This window comes from Eublepharis macularius, chromosome 14 (genome assembly GCF_028583425.1).
Source record: "Eublepharis macularius isolate TG4126 chromosome 14, MPM_Emac_v1.0, whole genome shotgun sequence".
NCBI lineage: Eukaryota > Metazoa > Chordata > Lepidosauria > Squamata > Eublepharidae > Eublepharis > Eublepharis macularius.
The window spans coordinates 8,526,115-8,550,010 of record NC_072803.1 but is presented as its reverse complement, the minus strand read 5'-3'; the positions used below and the strand labels follow the sequence as shown (position 1 = coordinate 8,550,010).

Sequence of the window (23,896 nt, the reverse complement as noted above, 5' to 3'; positions counted from 1 at the left end):
GGGGCAGAGGCGCACGCTGTGGAGCTGGCAGCGGCAGCGCTGGTGGCTAAGCGGGAGGGATGGGAAGTCGCTCGCGTGTCGCCCCAGCAGCCTGCCAGCCCTCCTGCCCTGCAGTGCTGTCGCCGCCAACACACGTCCCCAGCCAGGTGCAGCAGCCGCAGGCCAGGCGCGGCAGGTGGCTAGGGCGGCATGCAGAACAACGGAGCAGAAGGGCTGGGAGGATGTACGTGCACCTCCCCAGCCACCCGCCGTGGATCTTTGATAATGCTTTGTAAACTTGTATTTATTTCCCTATGACATTGTTTACGGAAATGTCCTTGACACTGTACGGAAATGTCCTTGATATTGATTGTACTAATCTCAAACTACGTGATCCACTTTGAGTCTCAGTGAGAAAGGCGGACTATAAATGACAAAAATAAATAAACACAGAGCCAGAAGTGTTTAGAAATGTCGGACATGGGAGAACCGTATTCAAATTCCCGTTCAACCATGAGACTTGCTGGATGATCTGGGGCCACTCACTGTCACGGCCTTGACAGCCACTCCCTCCCAACCTGACCTACCTCACAGGGTTGTTGGAAGGGTGGGATAATACCTATGCCACCCTGAACTCCTCAGAGGAAGGACAGGATAAAAACTGAACACCTCTGTCATTCACATGTATGGAATTCATCTCCACAGGCGAGGGCCGCTGAATTACACGACTTTAACTGGGGGACATGACAAAGTCACAGAGTCAAGGAGTAACAGCTATAACAGCTAAACAGAACCGTCATGTTCACAGGTAGCGTGCCTCTGGCTGAGGAGGGGCAGAGACTCAACATAGTAGGACTGATCTTTCACACCTTGCTTCTAGGCTAACAGCTACTGGGAAAAAGGACGCTGAGCTCTACAGACCTTTGGTCTGGTCCAGCCAGGATCTTCTTACTTATCTGTTTGTTTGATATTTAGCCCAAGCAGGCTTGGGTGGGGGGGGCAACATAGTTAAATAATACACAATAAGAATATGATATAAATTAGAATATAAACAATAATCTATATATTTATAAAACATCAATTAAAACAGTACTAAAACATTTGATGGCGTCTGCTGGACAAACCTAAATGTGGTGACTGTAGATGGAACTATACAGTGTAAATAGGTGGGTGGGAATCTGCCAAGAAAGACCAGAACAGGGCAGAAGGGGAATTGCCTTCGCCTCAACCACAGGCCTGGTGGAACATCTCCGTTTTACAGGCCCTGCGGAACTTTCTTATTAAAATGGTCCATCAGCTGGAGACACTTTGTTCCATACTGTTCCTACTTAAGCAGGGTCCCTTTGTTCCATCTCACAAATTGTGCAGCACAAAGAGAGCTTTCCTCCTTGCCATGCCAAGTAAAGAGTCCATTAAGTCATCTTCCTTCTCCTTACCTGACCAGGGTATCACTTCCCACTCCTCCAGGGCTATAGTAAAGGATGTTCTCCAAAGTCAGTGAAAACCTCAGGCCGTCTGCTTCCGAGATGTACAGGTTGGTGCGGTTGTTACTGTGACTGACACACACAAATACCTGGTCTTCCGAAGCATCGGCAATGTAGTACTCCTTCCAGACAACAAGGGAAGAAAATTCTTTTGATTCTCAAGAAGAGAGGGTGTAATTACATCAGAGCAGAACCAGAAAGTTTGGTGTAGCGGTTAAGAGCGCGGGACTCTAATCTGGAGAGCCGGGTTTGATTCCTCACTCCTCCACTTGAAGCCAGCTGGGTGACCTTGGGTCAGTCACAGCTCTCTCAGAGCTCTCTCAGCCCCACCCACCTCACAGGATGTTTTGTTGTGGGGATAATAATGACATACTTTGTAAACCCCTCTGAGTGGGTGTTAAGTCATCCTGAAAGGCGGTATATAAATCGAATATTATTAACTAGCTATTCAAATAGCTAATCTAAGACGGTGATTAAAACACCATCACAAGCTCTTTTTGTGCATCTCCCACCTTCTGAGGTGACAAAGGATAGAGCCACTTCCTGGCTCTGGAAAACGTCCCCCCTCTCTCCGAGAAGAGCATCTTCCCACTGGCTTTTTACTAATTTGTGGCTGGGTTTTTTTCTGTTCTTGTTTTCCTGCCTTTGCTGTATCAGGATTTTTATCAGCTACTATACAGCTAATTAACAGTGCAATTCTATAGAGTTCCTCCAGTCTAAACCCACTGAAATCAATAGGCTTAAACGGGAGTGAAACAGCTTTGGACTGCACTGTAAGATTCTTTTTTTACTGTTGGCTGTTGTTTTAAAACTTATTTAGATGGTGCAATGAGTGCATTTTTATTTAGATTTTGGTGTTGAGTTGTTTTATTGATTTCTAATGCTGTCCACAGCCTCTGGCTGTTTGGTGGAAAGGCGGCATAAAATTATTTAAAAATAAATAACCAAGCAGTTTTTAAAAAACTATCAATTATACAAATATTCACAAAAGTCATAGGCTATAGGTGCCACCTTAAGAAGAGGCATTCCCCCTTCTCTGTTAGATCGTTGGAGATGCCTCTTTTAAGATGGCAGCTATGGCACCACCTAAAAATAAAGGCTTTTTTGCTTCATAACTCCTGTTTCATATTATGCAGATGTATACAGAGCCAATACATTTACGAGTTAAACTCCATATGATTTGTTGTTCTTGAATTTTTAGGGTAAAAAAAAAATAGCCCTCCCCCCAAATAGCAAGCTCTTTGATGACAGAGTCTTGTTTTAATAGATTCCAAAAAGCTATCTTATGCTCCATTCTCAACGCATCCTTTTAAATCCACTAACTTCAATGGATCCTTCGAGGTCCATTGAAATCAATGGGCTTCGAAGGTGTACTGCTTACATCTGTTCTGACAAATATATGTTCATTTTACAATATACCTTAATGGGATGCCTCGTCACAAACTGAGCGGCTTGCATCGGCTTGCGGTTAAAGGACACCCAGAGCTGAACGGAAGGCTGTGGTTGAGAGCCCAAAAGATGCTGCAAAAAAGGGGAAAGGGGGAGGGGAGAATGGTAACGATCTCTTTAATTCTAAATCTGTAACTGTTCATAAAAGGGCTTTATGATAACAGCAAACTGCACAGCATTCATGATACGATAGATATCCATTTCCCACAATGATGTTTATACTCCACCGAAACAGAGCAGGTATTAGAATAAAGTCCAGTTTGGTCAATTTTTTTTTAATTCCCAAGTCCATCAGCAGTTTAGCACAGAGATAAGCTGCCCAGGGAGGCTGTTGGGGTCTGTCTCTATCTTTTTTTTTTTACAGGTTTGCAAGGTCATGTTTTCATTTCTGAATTTCTGCTTCTTCAGGTTTGTCCACAACCACTCAGCAGCTCAGCTGGGGCAAGTTAAGAATTACCTCTAGGAGACCAGGCTTTTGTTAACTGAACCAGAATTGGTTTTTTAGGAACTTTTTCAGTTTTTCAATATGTTATAAGCACCTATCCCAGGCATGTATGGGCAGGCCAGCTAGGAAGACTTCCGTGGATTTACTCAAGTTATTTAACATCCACAAACACTTTGCAGCTTTTCCTAAAAAGAAAAAAAAAGTTTAAAAACCACACCTGGGTGAGTCTGCCAGGAACTATTTTGCCTCTCCCACATCACCGCAACCCCAACCCGAAATGAATCGATTGGCTTCAGTGGGATGACTTATATGACAGTGGTTTGGGGAAAGCTGCCTAAGCCAACACTCTCTTGCTCGCCGGTTGCTATTCAACCCATTAAAGAAGCCACAAAGCTGGAACTTGGCCGTGGGCTCCTTTCTGCTGGCTTAAACGTGGTATACGGGTGAGGATTAGCAGAAGAATTTCCCCATCTCTGGCCAAGCCAGTGCACGAACCATCCCTATGAGAGACTAGCAGGTTGTTAACCCCTTACCTGGCCAGTGGGAAACTCCCTACCACCACCATAACGCTGAATCTCAGAAGGAGTGAGGCTTTGTAGGAAAAAGAGAAGCCCCAGCCAACACCTGCCAATGGATGTCCAGAGGAGGAGGGGGCAGCCAGACGGACACATAAGGCATGTCCTCCTTTTCTGAGCTGGGCAAAAAAAAAGAGGGCAGGCGGCAGGCAAGCCCAGCTCCCCCAAAGACATCAGACGGGAGAGGTGAAGAGCGGCTCAGAGGGTTTAGCACAGCAAAGAGCAGATGGAAACCTTGAAACCTCACAAGGTGATAAATGGAAGAGGGGGCAGGAGAAACGCACACATCCAGTATTTAATCAGTACTGACGGCTAGAGGACACTATAGCCTGGTATTTGTAATGGTGGGCATGAAACGAACTCAGCACAGATTTCCTTTCATGACCAGGAGAGAGATTTAAATAATCTGTTGTTTGTTAAGAGTTTTCTCCCAGGTGTTCAGAGTTGGTTCGGACTTTGGTTGGTTCAGGCCTTTCTCAGCCTGGTTACCCGAGGGGGTGGTTTGTAGAAGGGACAATACCAAGAACTGAACCTATGGCCCTGTTCGTGGAAAGGGTGTGTACAACTCTCAGAGTTATAGCTCTAACCTTACAGAACTAGAGTGGCATGGCAGTTAGTGGCCGGACTAGGGAGGGGGCGTCCCCTGTTCCAATTCCCGATCAGGCATGAAACTCATCAGTTGATCTTAAATCCTTCTCAGCCTAAGCTAGGGAGGATAAAATAGAGGAGCAAAGAACTACATACACCACTATGAGCTGCTTCGGGGAAGAGGAAAGATAAAAATGAGATTGATAGTCCAATACATTTGCAACAAGGCAAACGCTTAAGCCTCGACCTAATTTGCTAGTATCCTTTCTCTTGAAACGCAGGCATCCTTCCCACAGCACCTCCCCTTCCATCCCCAGTCTCCATCATCTGCATTTGACTATTACTTATATGTATCTAACAGGGCTTTTTTCTGGGAAAAGAGGTGGTGGAACTCAGTGGGTTGCCCTCAGAGAAAATGGTCACACGGCTGGTGGCCTCGCCCCGTTCTCCAGACAAAGGGGAGTTTAGATTGCCCTTCGCGCCGCTGAGCGGCGTGGAGGGCAATCTCAACTCCCCTCTGTCTGGAGATCAGGGGGCGGGGCCACCAGCCATGTGACCATTTTCAAGAGGTTCCGGAACTCCGTTCCCCCGCGTCCCCCCTGAAAAAAAGCCCTGGTATCTAAAACTTCTCTCCTGATCTGCACTGAATTAGATTTGCCTCGCATACTGAGATCAAATACTCTAAAAAAGAAATGCGACTGAGCTGCTGTTATCTTCCTAGACAAGCGGTTCAAAGTCACATATGCAAACTCTCCTTTTTCAGGCATAGCTGTGTACTTTTCCATTAAAAAAGTGGTGAAGTTCTGGAATTTGGAGACCTCGCCAGGGAAATTGTGTATCTGGACAAAGGGGACCATTGATAAACCTGTGACTGTGTGTCTTCTACATTATTTTAAGCCCAGCTATCCGGAACTGTCCTGCACCAGGCTGCCTGCCAGACTCCACTGAAGCAATAATAAACTCGGATTACAGAACAAAAGTTGGAGGAGATCCTAAGGGTTCACAGCACGTTCCTTTCCCATTGTTCTATGGCTAACAGAGCGTGCCCCGCGACACACTGTCTGGTACGGAGTGGTACCTACAACACTCTGAACGGGTTCTATAAAAGCCAGAGGTCTCTCTCCACAATCTTGACCTCTGTCAAGATCTGACCTCCTTAAAGGGTTAAAAAAGGCTCCTGGCCTCCACAGCCGCCCGAAGGCGGTTTTCCTTACCACAGACTTCGTTGCAAAAAGATATTTGTCCCTGAGTTGGAAGTCTTCTACCTCCTCCAGAATTATCTCTTTGTTTTCCCGAGTTTGGAAGAAATCAGTACTGCGAAGGATAGTAGAGGAGCTTGTCGGTTCGTGCCGTTCGATGTAAACTGTGTTTGGCTGGTCGTAGGGCTCAACACCCCTGTTGGGGGGCAAAAAAGGCAATAAAAACACTTCATCTTTCTATATCATTTTCCGAATGCAAAGCTCTTCACAACAGCCCCTTAAGGTAGGCTGGCACAATGTCCCCCATATTGCAGGTGCGAGTGGCTTGCCTGAGGTTATCTAGGAGACATGAGATTGCAACCAGAAGCATCCTGGATCACAGCTCTGCTACACAACTCATAAATAATCAGGACCTATGAAATAGAGTAAGTTCACCAGTCTATCTTGTATAGCAGCAGCATGGTGTAGTAGTTAAAGTGCCAGAATGTGCTAAGGAAGATCATGTTCAAGTCTCTACTTGGCCAAGAAACTCACCGGGTCACCTTTGGCCAGTAATTTGCTGCTTTTGCACTCTTCAGATAATGGCCTCCTGGTATGGGATAGCAATTGATTGCAACGGGATTTTCCTGCAAATAATTGTTATAGTGCCTTGAGAGTGCACTATCCAATGATGTGTGAAAACACGGCAAGCGTAATAATTCCATAGGATGTGGTACAAAATAGTTCTGAATTTTACGGGAACAGAAGCAAGGTCTGGTCTGAGCCCTGCTAGGCCATAACCAGCCACAGCCAAGAACCAACATAAGATAGAGTTAAAGGGTTGAGGGGGGGGGGGTGACACCACAGGCGTGATGATGTCACTTCTGGGGAAAACCTGAATGAGATGGCAAGTAACTCTAGGAATCACTGGAAACTCCATGATAATGATAGAGTTTCTGGCAATTCCTAGAGCTACCCACCACCACTTCTGCTGCTTGGAGCAGCAGTGGACAACAACGACGTTCGATTTATATACCATCCTTCAGGATAACTTAATGCCCACTCAGAGCAGTTTACAAAGCATGTTATTAGTTATTATCCTCATGACAATCACTCTGTGAGGTGAGAGAGCTCCAAGAAGCTGTGACTGATCCAAGGTCCAAGGTCACCCAGCTGGCTTCAAGCAGAGGAGTGGGGAATCAAACCCGGTTCTCCAGATTAGAGTCCCACGCTCTTAACCACTACACCAAACTAGCTCCAGGAGTTTGGAGCAGGGGACTCCCACCCCCACCAGGCTTGGCAGCCCTAACATAAAGAGGTGAAAAGTGAAGCTAAAGCAAAGGCTTTTTCCTCAAGGGATTATGTTAAAAGAAGAGAACATCCCCAAATTCACAACTCTCCAGGATATAACACTCAGCCTAACATACCTCCCAGATCCAGGAGTTGGTCGTGTTAGTCTGTAGTAGCAAAATAGTAAAGAGTCCAGTAGCACCTTTAAGACTAAACAACTTTATTGTAGCATAAGTTTTCGAGAGCCACAGCTCTCTTCATCAGATGCATCGTCAGCTTTCGAGAACCACAGCTCTTTTTGTCAGATGACGAAGAGAGCTGTGGTTCTCAAAAGCTGACGATGCCTCTGACAAAGAGAGCTGTGGCTCTCGAAAGCTTATGCTATAATAAAGTTGGTTACTCTTAAAGGTGCTACTGGACTCTTGACTATTATATCTCCCAGAGTTGTTGCAAAGATAAAAATGGAAGATGAGAGAACAATGTATGCTGTCTTGATCTCTAGTTCATTTTCATCCCACCCGTCCTCTAAGTTATTCACAGAAGTGTACATCATTCTCCACTTCTCCTCTGTATCCTCACAACAACCTTGTGAGGTAGGTTAAGCTGAGGGAAGGATTGGCGGAGGGCTCTCTCTTAGCTCTGCTACTTCTTATCCTTTTAACTGGAAATTCTGGTTACTGAATCCAGGACTTTTTGCAGAAAAAAAAAATTGCTCTGCTACTAAAATACAGCCCTTGCTTTAGCATTTACGTACTCAGGAAGCTTCATATCCAGATTTGTTATCTAAGTAAGTACTCTTTACGACAGCCGGAAAGGAAGACCACTAATCTTGTCGTAAGAACATACGAAGAGCCCCGCTGGCTTAGACCAGTAATCCATCTAGTTCCGCATGCTGTCTCACACAGTAGCAAACAAGTTACTCCAGAGGGCCAAAAACAGAGTATGAAAGCCAAGGCCAATGTCGGTCCCTGGCAGTTAGGTCCCTTCAAGTTCTCCACGGTTCACACACAGCTGTTCCAGTTGAAGCAACTTTATTAGAGAGTCGTACAGTTCAGGGTGTTTACACAAAGGTAGCAATTGGCAGAAGTGACTATTCAAAAGAGAGCACTACTAATTATAGGGAAACTTCCCGCCCTTCAGGTCCGTTGACATTCTGGCGCGAAACCCCAAAGAGTTACGTGGGACCTGATTAGTTTAGGCTAGACAGAGCACAGAATGAAATCATCGCAGGCTCTGAGAAAAGATACATTGCTCGCTGCCCGCAGCTTGCTTCCAAGGACACTTGCTACAGAAGTGAAAGGAAATACTTTCAATAGATAGACAGCCCCACTGGCTCAGTGCATTGTAAGTTAGCAGTTTACACACTCTCAGATGATTTATACAAAATACTGAATAGGGCCTTAGCAAACAGTTATGATCACCACAAGATACGTAACACAATATTGGCAGGTCTGCTGGCATGCATGAGAGCCTTTCTCTAAAGCAGCCTCCTAGCACCGGGATTCTGAGATTGACTGCCTCTTAATCTGGAGGTTCCCTTTACTGGCCATGCCTTGCAGCCACTGATAGGCTTCTCCTCCATGAATTTAATTTAATTTAATTTATTGGATTTATACTCCACCCTCCCCACAACAGCGGGCTCAGGGCGGATCACAATACAACTTAAAACACATTACATGCATCAAGTATCATTAAAATTATAAAATACTACATACTATCATTAAAATTACACACACACACACACATATATATATAAACACAGGGAGACATAACAGCAGCATATAAATATACATATAAAACAGGGAGACATAGCAGCACATAATTTAGACGATCCATAAAGCAGTTTTTCCCAGAACAGCATGTGAGAGATGGAGGGTGACATTGGATGGGACGGCATATGGTTTATATCCCCCCCCGACTGGGGGGGGGGCACCGCCTAGCATCAACCATATGCCTGGCGGAACAGCTCCGTCTTACAGGCCCGGCGAAATGCTAGCAAGTCTTGCCGGGCCCTGGTCTCATAAGACAGAGCGTTCCACCAGGCTGGGGCCAGGACCGAAAAAGGGGAATCTGCCGAATCCCCTTTTAACAATGTTCACAACTACAAAAACTACCGGAGGTGGAATTAATACATACAAACATGCATAAATATTTAAATATAGATATTATTTATCTGTGAAAAGTAACAAAACGCTTTCGTTTTAAATACCAATCAATATCACAATGAAATACACAATAAATATCATACAAAAGTTTCCCATAAATTGATCAAATTCCATACAAAAGTCCAATTGGTATAGAATTGTAACATTCGGTTGGACTTTTGATTCTCTTTACAGAGGCGTGATCTGGGGGAGCCCAGTGACGCCTGGTGTGGGCTTTCGGGGACCACAGTTCTCTTTGTCAGATGCAGCTGGCAGGGAGAGCTGTGGTCATCGAAGGCTTATACTACATAGGAATTGGATACCTTCACTGCTACAAACTGACTGCACACCAAAAGGAAATGTTTACATTTCCAAGCAAAGGAATGTTTTGATAGCCTCCATGCTAATTGCATTCTGCCTTCTTGTGATTTATGCCCCCTCCCTTTTTTCTCTCTCTTTCCCCCTCCTCTTCTGTATCTGCCCAGTTTTGATCAGGCATCTGACGAAGAGAACTTGATTCTCGAAAGCTTATGCTATAATAAAATTGGTTAGTCTTAAAGGTGCTACTGGACTCTTTTTGATTTTAAAACTATAGCACTCTGGCACTTTGCATTAAATCCACCTCCGGTAGTTTTTGTAGCTGTGAACAGTGTTTCTGGATCCGGACGAGCCCTTTTCCCCTCTAGTTTTTAATTCCCTTTTAAAGCTCTCTATGCCTGTGGCCAGGGTTTTTGGGGGGGAAAGAGGTGGTGGAACTCAGTGGGTTGCCCTCGGAGAAAATTGTCACATGGCTGGTGGCCCCGCCCCCTGATCTCCAGACAGAGGGGAGTTTAGATTGCCCTCCACGCCGCCGAGCGGCGCAGAGGGCAATCTGAACTCCTCTCTGTCTGGAGATCAGGAGCGGGGCCACCAGCCATGTGACCATTTTCAAGAGGTTCCGGAACTCCGTTCCATTGCATCCCCCCTGAAAAAAAGCCCTGCCTATGGCTATCACTACATCCTCTGGCAGTGAATTCCACATTTTAATCACTAGTTGTACACAGAAGTATTTTCCCATATTACAGATGAGGTTGGAAGATACCAGCTTCCCCGAGGCCATGAATTTTTGGCCAAAGCAAGACTTCAAACAGGAATTTTACAGCCCCTTCTTAAGCCCGGGCTCAAAAGAGTTTAACAGGATGACTAAACACTATGCTGCCGGATCTCCAGAGGCACAGCAGCTTATTCCAAATCCATGCTGCCATATTTGGAGATATGCTGGTGACCTGTCCTGCGGGTGTCAGATCGGTGTAACTGCTAAACTGGTATGGAACCAGGAGACATCCGGGTGTGTTAAAGGTGGATTTTTCCTAAAACTCTCCAGCCAGGAGAAAGAAAAAATAGTCACTACTTCTTCCACCTTCCAAAGCAGCCGATTTGTACAGGTGAACTGATCTCTGCAGTCTGGAAATCAGTTAAAATTCCGGGAGATCTCCAGGCCCCGCCTGGAAGTTGGTAACCTTAAATCAGGAACACTATGGGGAGAGAGCAGGATATACATCTAACAAATAAGTTTCTAGCCCTCACTGCTATAAAGAAATTGAGCCATTTTTATGGGAAAGGGACTATCCAAAAATACGAGACACGCATCTTGAATCTAAAGTAACAGAGTCCAAAATTCTTATTTTAGAAAACATGCAGATCACCAGGCAATGGCTGCGCAGGGAGTCAAAGGAGAAAAAGGTTGTGTCTCTGAGCTGTTGTGTCCGCCCCACCCCACTCCCACGGTTGTAAAGAATTCCACAACTTACCAAGAAAATGATTTCACGTGTTCATGAATCATTATCCATGTCTGTCCAAAGTCATCTGACTTCCAGAGCTGTGAAATCAGAATAGAGAGACAGATGCTGAGATTCTAACCTTGGCCAAACCAGGCTGGGTGGGTGATCTGAACATAGCAAGAGGGCCAGTGACCCACATTAGAGGACCGTAGTAGGTGTTAGAAAGTCAGTGTGGAATGTGGTGTTAAAATGGTTGTGATTTCCCAAGTCACCTTTAATTCAACATATGAAACTATGAACCAAGCTACAAGTGACGCCTGACACAGGTTGGACACTTGTCAGCTTCCCTCAAGTTTTGATGGGAAATGTAGGCATCCTGGTCTTGCAGCTGTAATGGAGAGCCAAGCTATAAAACCAGGATGCCTACATTTCCCATCAAAACTTGAGGGAAGCTGACAAGTGTCCAGCCTGTGTAAGGCGTCACTTGTAGCTTGGCTCTATCTTATCCTGAGTAAGACCAGGGCTTTTTTTCAGCTGGAACGTGGTGGAACAGAGTTCTGGAACCTCTTGAAAATGGTCACATGGATGGTGGCCCCGCCCCCTGGTCTCCACGCTGCAGCAGTGTGGAGGGCAATCTAAACTCCCCTCTGTCTGGAGATCAGGGGGCGGGGCCACCAGCCATGTGACCATTTTCTCCAAGGGCAACCCACTGATTTCCACCACCTCTTTTCCCGGAAAAAAAGCCCTGAGTAAGACCATCTACGTCAATACTCTATTCTGACTGCTAGCGGCTCACCACCGTCTGTGGGAAGAGAAAGGCCTTTGCCCACCACCTGCTACTTGAAAGCCTTTAACTGGTGGACAAACTAGGAACCTTCTGCATGCAATTCCTTCTCTCTGCTGCTGCTACGGATAATGATCAGCTTTAAATGCTACAAAGAGGACTGGGCATGAAAGATGAGAAATTGTCTCCATGTCTCTTCACCGCTACAGCATGAACCATCCACCAATTATGACATAGCAAATATCTGAACTCTGAGGGAAGAAACCAGCACTGTGCTGGTATGTGACCATCCAAGACAAACACGGGCATCGCTGCCAAACGGCGAGCCAGCGCCGTCTGCTAACTGTCTGGCATTTCTTAGCCTCTCAGTTCCTTCTCCTTTCAAGCGCCAGCGTGAGAATAATGTGAACAGCTACCGGGCCGAGAGAGGGACAAAGGCACGCTTCTTGCTGGAAAGCAGTTGGCCTATTTTCTTATTTTAACGGCCTCACTGACAATGAGGTTGGACAGAAGAGAAGCAGAGTTGCCGGAGGCCTTTTTTTCCACAGGAAAAAAAACCCCCACCAATCAAGGCTCAGAGAAGTTGCCACTGATTATTGGACAATTCGCTCTGCTGTGCTCTGCTGTGCACACGCGCACTGCAAGAGTCTGTGAAAGCTCTTCTACCACTCACCCCGAGGCTGGAGCTACAGATTACCCAATATATGTGGTTGCTGCTGGAAATGGCAGCTGTGTTTCTCTTTCTCTTCTGTGACATTTCGCTCAACATCTTCTGTCATGATAGGATAATATGGCACATTTTTACGCCCTTTCATCCAAAGCAATACACAATCATGTATACACAATTGGGGTTTTGCACACTCAAACATATCTGAACTGTTCTAACACAGGCAAACAGTTTGTCAAACCAAATTGGTGAGCGGTTTAAGCGCCACTGCGATAAACATCCCATGCTTCCTATAGCACACCATTTTGCAGAAGGCAATTTGGAATTATTGTTTGTTTTGATCACTTACAAAGAGCGTATTTTGCACACCCCAAGGATGGGGGAAAAGCTCTCTTGTCTGTGGGTTTCCATGTTTTACTACTCTACTGATAGGCACCTGATTATGAACTTCAGTATTTGAGAGAACACGTTGGGACCCACAGGGAATAGATGGGAAATGGTTACCTAGCTGCTTGTCAAGGAAGCAGCACCAATGAACATTCAGCATTGGTATCCCTAACAAGCCAACTCACCTGTTTGTTGGGATGAAACCTATCAAACCCCAAGATCAGGTCTGGAATCCGGCTGTGCAACAGCAGGTCTGCTGCTCTGAACGGAATAGAGAAGCCCTGAAGGGTGTTGCAGAAGTCCATGGTGAGCCAGAGGTACTGGGTGGAAGCGTTGATGAAGATATACTGGAGAAAGAGAGAGCAGGAAAGAAAGGGAAGTCACTTAAGCAAGCCATAAATGGCAAACAAATCTTTTTAGAACATTCAGGATGGGAAAGACGCGAGAAGTGGAAGTTGGGACAAAGAAGGGTTTTTTTCCTCCCCCATTAACTTTTCTGCTTGTTCCTGTGGTCACGGTCCATGGATTTTCAACATGCACCACAAATCTCTAAACAAAGGATCCCTGCATGCTGTGTAAAAAAATGGTATACAGAATGTCCTTGCTTCACTGATTACTTCAGACAGGGCTTTTTTTCTGGGAAAAGGGGTGGTGGAACTCAGTGGGTTGCCAGCACAAGGGGCAACTGCTGGTGGAAGGTGGCGCCCATGGTACAACATATGCACGCGCAAAGTGCGCGCACGCTTCCAGGACCGCACAAAGACGTCACTTTGGATCAGCTGGAACAAGGGGGGAGTTTTTAAAAGTTTAAATCGCCCTCAGTGAAAATGATCACATGGCTGGTGGCCCCGCTCCCTGATCTCTAGACAAAGGGGAGCCACCGCGTGGCACAGAGGGCAATCTCAACTCCCCTCTGTCTGGAGATCAGGGGGCGGGGCCACCAGCCATGTGACCATTTTCAAGAGGTGCCGGAACTCCGTTCCACCGCATTCCAGTGGGAAAAAGCCCTGACTTCAGACTTGCAGCACGTTTCAGGACAATCTGGGCCCCCACTCGCACCAATATGGGATTCGGGGCACAGCGCCAAGCATACACCCAGGGGACACGGGCCAGGCTTGCTGAATCTTAGCTGAATCTCACCATTGCCCCACACAAACTGACAGCATGCCCATTCCATGCTCTCTTATACGGAGATAAAAATACTGGCCTTCCTTTAAAGATTGTTGTAGGGATTGCAAGAGAATGTGCTGTAGATGCACAACATTATTATCCAACATCTTCCCATTGTTGGAGAAAACCAGTGGTGTCACTCAATCTTCTGAGGAAACCCTGATAATCTCCCAATAAACCTCAGAGTTCCCCAAAACACAGCGAGAAACCCATGAGCATTCTTTTAAAAAGACAGACTGTACGCTGGAAAACAGAGCCCTGGTTATAGATCCAGAGGAGTTGGTCATGTTACTCTGTTGTAGCAAAATAGTAGAGTCCAGCAGTACCTTTAAGACTAACCTACTTTATTGTAGCATAAGCTTTCAAGAACCACAGCACTCTTCGTCAGATGCAGTTCTCTTCGACAGAGACCTGATTGACATATTGGCAGAAGTGGGTTGATGGGTCACAGAGTGTCCACTTTCGGGAATCAGTAGGGCATGGGCCTCTCCCCTTCAAGAGCAGGCAACCAACATGAGGAGGCATGTTTCAAGCCATGCTCCAGCCTCGCTTACTCCCCAATAGACAGTGAGGAAAGCACTTCTGGGTGTTTTACATCTTCAGAAATGTACAGAGCAGACAATCATCTTGTCTGTGAGAGAGAGAGAAGTACATCCATGCACGATTTGGTTCCTCGTTATTTTTTTCCCCTCTCCTTGGAAGCTGCTCTGTCAATTTTCTCGATCAACAAGAAATCCCAAGTAACAGTTTCTAAACAAAATTAACACCACTGATAGCAGGCTTATATCAGGGTGGAATATGACAATAAAAGGAAACACATGGCTCCTGCCAAAAATGGAAGCTGTGCGTAATGCTCCCGTCCACACTGCATCTGGTTACTGAAATCCAGAAGAACTTATTTCTGGTGTCATTGTGGTAATGGTTTCCTCTGCCCCACTCACCAACACTACCTGGGAAACAGAATCGTGATTCTAGAACAAGTAAGTACTTATTTGCAAGTAAGTTATACTAGATGTTTACAGATACGGGAGAACTCTACACTCAGTGTCTATTTTCAGCAGTGAGTTCATTGTGATGTCTAACTCTGTCCCAAAGAGGTGCGTGTTTTCAAGAAGGATTTAAATCTAGGACCCAGCCAAAATTATTCATTATTTTTCCACAGGCAATGCCAAAGCAAATTTTTTCAACTTTCCTTGCAAAATCGGTCACACGTTCATTTGTATTGTCTTCCGACTCAATAGCTGTTACTTATTTAGCCAAATTTAACTGGTTATGATTTTGTTTACCAATGTCCAGGACAGGATTACACCGGACGTAGCAGTGTGACATCACCCCATTCTCCATGTGATACCTAACGGGGAGATGGCTAGTGTGACCAGCATCAGAAACAAAGCATAAACTACCATGGGAAAACCCAGCACCAGACTTTATAGAGAAAATGGCAAATAGTTACAAGATCTTAAAAGTATTTTCAAAGAATATTTTCAGGAACTACAATGCCAAGACCACGGCAATACAGCCCGGAAAACCCACAACAACCATCGTTCTCCGGCCGTGAAAGCCTTCGACAATACATCAATATTTTCTAACCTGCCAAAACTCTTACATTTAAACTCCCAAACAGAATCTGGCAAATATACAGAATACCTCGTACTTCAAACTAGAGCATAAATCCTTTGTTTATTCATTCAAGCATTTTCATTTCTTACCCTTTGATTGTCTGCTGGACTGTGATAGAATTGGGTAATCACGACTTGGCTGGTGTTCCCTGGGCCAAAACCGAATCTGTCCGATATCTTTTTAAATGTTTTCCCATAATCGTAGGACACGTAAACCTAGCAAGGAAAGAGGTCGGCGTTACAAATCAAAAGGTCTGGCTTCGCAAGTCATTACACCACCTTTAAAAAAAAACAAAACTTGAGACGTTGACAACTCCGTGCTACAACAGCAACAAGCCATAGCACTGCACTGGGTTTCTGCATTACAGGGTAATTATGGGAGTTGCCTTCTTAAAATTGAAGCCACGAGAGCTTCTTCATTATTTATAATAACAACAACAAAAACAACAACAACAACAATAACAACAACAACATTCGATTTATATACCACCCTTCAGGATGACTTAACACCCACTCAGAGTGGTTACAAAGTATGTTATTATTATCCCCACAACAAAATACCCTGGGAGGCGGGTGGGGCTGAGAGAGCTAGAAGCTGTGACTGACCCAAGGTCACTCAGCTGGCTTCAGGCGGAGGAGTGAGGAATCAAACCCAGTTCTCCAGATTAGAGTCCCATGCTCTTAACCACTACACCAAACTGGCTCTCATTTTTTAGGAAACAGTCCAGATTAGAGGCCCCAACCTTTTTGAACCTGTGGGCATCTTTGGAATTCTGACACAGTGTGGTGGGCACAGCCATAAAACGGCTGGTACAAGAAGCAGCGCCTTCCACGCAATGGCTGCTGCAGTTGACCTGCTGTCACACAGTGAAGATCCTTGTGCTGTGCTGACAGCTGCTACTGAAGAAACATTTTTTAAAAAATGCACACAGCCAATCAGCTCTCCAATGGCCAATCAGAAGCCTTGCGGGGCAAAAGGCCACATCGCTTTCTAAAAGCACTTGATGGGTGCTAGGAAAGGTGTCAGCGGGCACCATGTCACCACGTTGGCGACCGCTGCTCCAGACTATGGCAGCTGTTCAGCTTGACAGCAAGGGGGAAATGGGACAGTGGGAGAGAGAGCTAGCAGGGCAAGGAGTAGGAATTCTTCCCCTCCTGGCTAATTTCTTACAAGGTGGTACCCCAATGCAGCATCAAATTAAGAAACTTGTTTCCAAAGCGATAATCTAATTGAACACCTTGGCAAACATCACTAACTTCCTTGCATCTTGGGACCATATCCCAAGATGCAGCAACGTACCTGGTTGCTAAGGAGAAGGGAGAGTAGACACTCACAGGAGACACTGCTGGAAATGCTGGGAACAAACTCTCTTTCCCAAGAAAAGGGAATACACAACTGTAGCTGCTTGCATACATTAATGTCACGTCTAGTTTCATGGAAAACCTCTATGCAATAATAGCAAAGCTCAAAAGGCAATCAGAGTACTCCATCAGGAGCTGACATAGCTGACCAAGTAACAGGGTAATCCTTATTGAGGGTTATTCCAGTCTCAGCCCAGTGATTTCAATGGGTTTAGACTGGAGTAACTCTGCACAGGCTGGCTGCAGTGTAAGAGAGTGAGCTGTGAACTGGGAGGCTGCTGGTTCCAATCTTGCCCGTGCTACTTGGCAGCTTTAGGCAATAACAATAACAATAACAATAACAACAATATTCTTTTTATATACTGCCCTTCAGGACAACTTAACACCCACTCAGAACAGTTTACAAAGTGTGTTATTATTATTCTCACGACAATCACCTTGTGAGGTAGGTGGGGCTGAGAGAGCTCTGAGAGAGCTGTGACTGACCCAAGGTCACCCAGCTGGCTTCAAGCGGAGGAGTGGGGAATCAAATCCAGTTCACTTAACCACTACACCATCCTGTCTCAGCACTGGCCCCTACATCCACAATACGGGGTTAAGAATCCTGGCCCACCTCTCAGAGTTTCTGCAATGGTGTATTTGCTTAACACAATTTATATGCCACCTTTCTGTTCAAAAATAAAAAGGCAGTATGGGAAGTACGGTGGGACAGAAAGTGCTGTATAAATGCTAGTGTGATTTCTGGCTCAGTTCCAACATTGAGCAAAACCCTGGTTTAATTAAACTAACTGTGGTTATCGTGACTGTCTGAAATCCAGGCCATTCCACTAGCTATGTTTAGTCAGGGCCTGTCAAACCAGGATCTAAGTTTGGTTTATTAACCACAATTAGTCTTAACTACGGCTTTTTTGCAATCGTAAGATATCCTGGTTTAATCCTGGCCTGTTGCCTCGCAATGCCCACCGCAAGAGAGAGAAGGAAATGAAAGCAGCACTCATCAAGGTAAATTCGGACGGTGAACGATCATCTGTGAGATGAATCCTGCTTTCGAAACCAAACTGTAGTTAAAATAAACCATGGTTTTACAAGACGTCTGAACTAAATCACTAGACTTTTGATGCAGAAAGGAACAGCCGTTAGCAACTCGATTCAAGTGACCCGCTGTGATTCTCCCCTCCACCGGCCCCTCCTGAAAACCGATAAACGCTCATACTTACATCACTTAGCTTGGGTCCCAGCAAGGCTAAGCTGTCTCTGGCCAGAGCCACGATCACGTTGCTCTTCTCTCCAGCCCAGTGGACCACCATCTGGTTGTGTGAATCGTTCAAGCTAACCTAGAAGGGGGCAGAAAGAAGGAATTCTGAAAAAATTAAAAACATTTTAAAAATACATGGCACAGCGGTGCAGAGATGGCAAAGAGATACGGGCAATGTTTCTACAAAGCATTATTTTCCTTGCTTCTTTCTCTTCTGCAAGCCAATCAAAGAGGCAGGGAGCAGACGATGGATACTTATATTCACAAAGGGAAGAATTCATCTGGCGTTTGACTCAGAAGTTTCTGTTTGGTTAAAAAGAATAATAATAATAAGAGTTTCTCCCACTGACAATTTCACTCTGCTTCTTCAGCTTTCTGGCTCTCTGGCAGTCCATGAAAACTTAAGAGCCTTCCTGGGTCAGACAGGAGGTTCTTCTAGGCCAGTATTCTGTTTCACCCAGTGGCCAATCAGATGCCTCTGGAAGGCCCAAAAGGCACAGGGGCAAAAGCCTCTTCCTGGGGTGCCCCCCAACCCTGTGGCAGTGAGTTCCACAAGTTAATGGTGCACAGTGTGAAGAATTTCTGCATCATCGGATAGAGATGATGCCCCATGAATCAATTCAGTGCCTGTTTCATTATGTGGAAGATGAACGCTTGCAACGATAGAACATTTCTTAGGTACAAGACACTCATATTTCCTGCAAGACTGCCTTATTTGCAGTAAGAAAAAATCCACCATTTACTATTGAATTCTTTTTTTAAAAAACTGCCATCAGCTGTTTAGAAACAGGTTCTAGTACTGAGGCACATGAAACATTCCAAACACTATGAACAAACTCAAGGTTGTACATCTACGCCACAGCAAACAATTGCAGACCGTTACCATAGTGTGAATGAATTCAGGTGGCATTATTTATAGACAAGCCTGTGCGTATTTACATAACATAAATCCCACTGTATCAGTTGGAGCTTACTCCCAAGAAAGCAAGCACAGGACTGCAGTGAATTAATCAATTAAATATCTCTTGATCAACGAAAACGGCGATCCAGATGAATCGGACAGAGTTTTATTTAAATATTCGTTATTTTTCATTTAAGCACTGGCAAACATATGGGTGGCAGGTGCTTTCTAGAAGAGGTATTCCTCCTTCTCCTACACAGGGCAGGAGAGAATGCCTCTTCCAAGACAGCATCGGGTACAAAACAGGTACCTCATCTAAGAAATGGAGGCTCAGTTGAGACATGACACTAAATCATAAAGAAGGAAGATTATCTATGGTTTGTCAGAATTGGTAAATTTGGGGTTTTTTAAACAACCAGAATCAGAAACCAGGTCGATCTGAAAGGCACAGTTTCTACCCACTCCATCTTAGCATGACATCCGGATCAACAAACGACACATACAGCCGTTGCTCTATTCCCCAAAGAATGTGGGACCAAAAGCAAACAAGCAACTGTAAACCACAGCTTGTCTGTTGCCTGCTTGGAAACTCAAATTATGGTTTTGGTTCTGAACTGTAGTTAGTGCAAACCATGATTTGGAGTGATGCCCAAACTGCATCAAGGATCGAACACCTTTTTCTTTCGAAGCATTTAATTGTTACGCAACCTTTATGCTGATATATAGCCTCCCTGTTTTTCATCATGGAATTCCAAGTGGTTTGCAAGGGGCTTCCCAGGTGAATTAACTGATTCACTTACCCAAATAATCAAGTAAGATCTCTGAAACTGACAACCCCAGAAGGAAGCCTGTGCTGTCTCCCTGGGAACCCTTGCATATCTACTGCAGTGCCCCTATATGCTACACGGGACTTTGAAGGAATTCCTGCCCGCCTTTAATGGCCGGCTCACTGAAGAACCCTTGGCAAGCTTCATGGATAACAGAACAGCCCCAAAACCACCGATATATCTGAATCCCATCTTCCGTCCGAAGTGCTCAAAGTGGTATTTTAACTTAACAGCTCTTTGCACAGTAAATCAGGCTAAAAGAAGCAACACATCAGGGTCACCCAGTGAGTATCCAGGACTCATTTCGAGGGGGAACGCACAGGAACGCAGTTTTGGCAGTTCCCCAAAGAGGTGACATGTCAGGTGGCCCCGCCCACCTGGCTCTTGGCCATTTTGGGCCCGTTTCGGCCTCGACTAGGGCCGAAATGGCCTGGATCGGGCCTCTGACAGGTGGTAGATCACTCTCCCGTTCATCAGCAGCCCACTCCTTACCATTTTGGGCCCCTTTTGGCCATTTTCAGCCCCTTTTTGCCATTTTGGGCCCAATTTTGGCCCTGAATGGCCAGGACTGGGTCCAAAACAACCAGAATAGGTGATGTCAGGGGGGTGTGGCATATGCAAATCAGTTATGCTAATGACACACTTCCGGTGATGGCAAGGGGTGTGGCATATGCTAATGAGTTATGCTAATGAGGTACTCCAGCTCTTTTTCTACAAAATGACTCGCATGAGTAGCTATACCTCACTGTGAATCTGAGCTCATTTAAGCTGGCCCTTTGATTTCCTCTGAGTCTGATCAGGTTGCTTTCCCCCTGGCATTTTGGCATCTGTACGCTGGGTCTAAGGTGTGCGGGGGTACCTTTATATGGCTCTTTTCCTATATTCCAGGGTGTCATAAAACATTAGATGACTATAGAGGTCCTGAGCTGCAGCAGCCACACTGGTTCTCAGCGTAGCAAGGACCTAGATGAATCCTAGCCCAAAGAAAAGTCCTTATTAGTGTGCAGCCAAGACAGGAAGATGTCTAAACGTAATACATTGGCCGCTTTGAGGATAGGGAGAAATCTTAAGGTGTTTGGGAATAAACTAGATGTGTTTTGAGAACAGTGTTAGAAAGTAACATCTTAGAATTTAAATAATAAACATAATAACATTTGATTTATATACCGCCCTTCAGGACAACTTAATGCCCACTCAGAGCAGTTTACAAAGTATGTTACTATTATCCCCTCAAAAAAACACCCTGTGAGGTGGGTGGGGCTGAGAGAGCTCTGAGAGATCTGTGACTAGCCCAAGGTCACCCAGCTGGCTTCAAGTGGAGGAGTGGGGAATCAAACCCGGCTCTCCAGATTAGAGTCCTTCGCTCTTAACCACTACACCAAACTAGCAAACCACTACACCAAATGGGAATGATTAGATCATTCATTAATTTAATTTAATTTAATTTATTATATTTATATTCCACCCTCCTCGCTTTCGCAGGCTCAGGGCGGATAACAAAATATATCACCCACCATTAAAACATTTAAAAGCATTAAATAATACATTTAAAAACATTTAAAAGCATTAAATGTTACGGTTCATACTGCATAGCGGTTCATACATGCATCTGTGTTCGCATAGGGGCGATGGTTTATCCCCCCCTCCACGGGGGGGGGGCACCGCCCAGCGTCAGCCATATGCCTGGCGGAATAGCTCTGTCTTACAGGCCCGGCAAAATGCAAGCAAATCTTGCCAGGCCCTTGTTTCGCAAGACAGAGCATTCCACCAGGCCGGGGCCAGGACCGAAAAGGCCCTAGCCCTGGTCGACGCCAGGCGGGCCTCCCTAGGGCCAGGGACACTTAAAAGATGATTTCCACCAGAGCGGAGAGTCCTCCAGGGCTCATGTGGTGAGAGACGGTCCCTCAGATACATCAGTCCCAGTCCACATAGGGCTTTGTAGGTTAACACGAAAACCTTGAACCTGATTCAGTACTCCACTGGCAGCCAATGTGGCTGGCGTAGCACCGGTGTAATATGCTCCCACACCAGTGCTCCAGCAATGACCCGCGCTGCTGCATTCTGTACCAGCTGTAACCGCCAGATCAGGCCCATGGGAAGCCCAGCGTAGAGCGCGTTACAGTAATCCAACCTAGAGGTGACCATTGCTTGGACCACTGTAGTCAAGTCACGGGGAGACAAATAAGGGGCAAGCTGCCTGGCCTGCCGAAGATAATAAAAGGAAGACCTGGCAACTGCAGTGATCTGGTCCTCCATCTTCAGGGAGGAATCCAGAATAATGTACTTGCCATGTGATTGGTTGACCTAGTTATATATGCAAATATATTGGAATTGCTGTACAGAAAATGCATCTCGAATAGGAAGTATGATAGAGCCCTCAATTGTACTTTCTCTAGGGCTGCAGCAGTTGCTGGCCTCTCAACAGCTCCTGGCCTCAATTCAATTGGTTAATATTATTATATTAACTTTTCCCATTCAGATCCCAGTCCCAGTCCCTCACAGTCTCTTGACAAGCTGTTCTTGCAAGTTGATTCTTTCCTCCAACCTGGCCTTCACCAACCCTCGGCTTCTTTCTTCCCTCACCCATTCTCTACCCTCTTAACCTGCTCTCAGAAATAGACCTCTCCTTCCACTCCCTGAACCATACTTTTCAAAATACTCCTAAACAGACTAGATACAATCCTTATAAAACACCACCCAAACTTATTCCTGCATATCACAAAAGGTAAGAGCAAAAAACAGTCACAAATGTTTATTATCAGAGGGCCATTGCAAAGACTTGGTCTTCCAACTAGGTTCGTCATTTTTATTTGATTTATTATTGTGGTGGTGGTTTATTTCTATCGAAAAGAGTCCAGTAGCACCTTTAAGACTAACCAACTTTACTGTAGCATAAGCTTTCAAGAATCACAGTTCTCTTCGTCAGATGATGAAGAGAACTGTGATTCTCGAAAGCTTATGCTACAGTAAAGTTGGTTAGTCTTAAAGGTGCTACTGGACTCTTTTCGATTTTGCTACTACAGACTAACATGGCTAACTCCTCTATTTATAGTCCACCTTTCTCACTGAGATCCAAGGTGGATTACATACAGCAAGTGAATACAATATAAACAATAGCTATGACATTCAGAGACAAAAATACAGTATGAACAACAGCTAGGACATTCAATGAAAACAGATGCAACAGGGTATGGTGACCAGTAGGCACAAATCTGAAAACTTACATAAAGCCAACAACATAAATGCAACCTTTCTAAATTAAAGCAGAAATAATTAAGATGACATCTTTAGCAACATCGAACTACCAGTAGGAGCATATTTAGATTAGCAGACAGTACCTAATAGATTATAGTGCAATCCTAAAAAGGGTTACTCCAGTTTAAGCCCATTGAAAGCAACAGGCTTAGACTGGAGTAACTCTTCTTAGCATTGCACTGTTAGTCTACAGTCCCTGTCCCTCTGCTTTCTAAAACAAAAGCAAATTCTGAACAAGCTCTTGGGGGATGCTGGTATCTGCATTTTTTTTTAAAAAACCCTATTTGCTTAGACAAAGACGCACTCATTCCATCTGCAGTCTGTCTGTCCCAGATCCAGTACCAGCTGGCCGGCTGCCGTCAAGTCAGGTCAACGCAGACCACTGAATGAGCTCAGGGGAATCCTGTTCTCCGGTTGAAAAGGGGAGAGATTGACACATGAATACACCACCACTCAACCAGAAAGATGATTTTAGAACAAATCACTGGTAGGCTCAGCAAAAGAAGTGAGTGGTAGGAATTCTGAAACCGTGTCACATTCGTTAGCAAGAATTTAAGACAAAGATAAATCTTTGCTCGGCCAGTGATAGAATGAAACCAAATCCTTGAAATAAACATGGGGAGTGGATGGCGCCCTGACCCAAAGGTCCATACAATAAATTGCATGCTCCTGGAACCAGCCTTGTTGCCTAAGGTTGGGGTTTCTGTCAGGAACCCCTTTTCTCACTACATTTAGCACACAAAAAAGCTCCCCCCTCCCCAAATTTGGATTCAGCCG

General features: G+C 45.2%; 1 protein-coding gene across 1 annotated transcript in view; it reads right to left on the bottom strand.

Moving 5' to 3' along the window:
- Window positions 1-23,896, bottom strand: part of SORL1 (sortilin related receptor 1) — a 121,725-nt gene that overhangs the window by 77,187 nt on the left and 20,642 nt on the right. The window contains exons 2-8 of the mRNA XM_054997648.1: window positions 18,099-18,215; window positions 15,610-15,735; window positions 12,916-13,077; window positions 10,923-10,990; window positions 5,735-5,915; window positions 2,883-2,984; window positions 1,416-1,585 (exon numbers count right to left, since the gene is read on the bottom strand). Coding sequence (XP_054853623.1) covers window positions 1,416-1,585; window positions 2,883-2,984; window positions 5,735-5,915; window positions 10,923-10,990; window positions 12,916-13,077; window positions 15,610-15,735; window positions 18,099-18,188 — 899 coding nt within the window. The 5' untranslated portion in view covers window positions 18,189-18,215. The remainder of the gene's footprint in view (window positions 1-1,415; window positions 1,586-2,882; window positions 2,985-5,734; window positions 5,916-10,922; window positions 10,991-12,915; window positions 13,078-15,609; window positions 15,736-18,098; window positions 18,216-23,896) is intronic.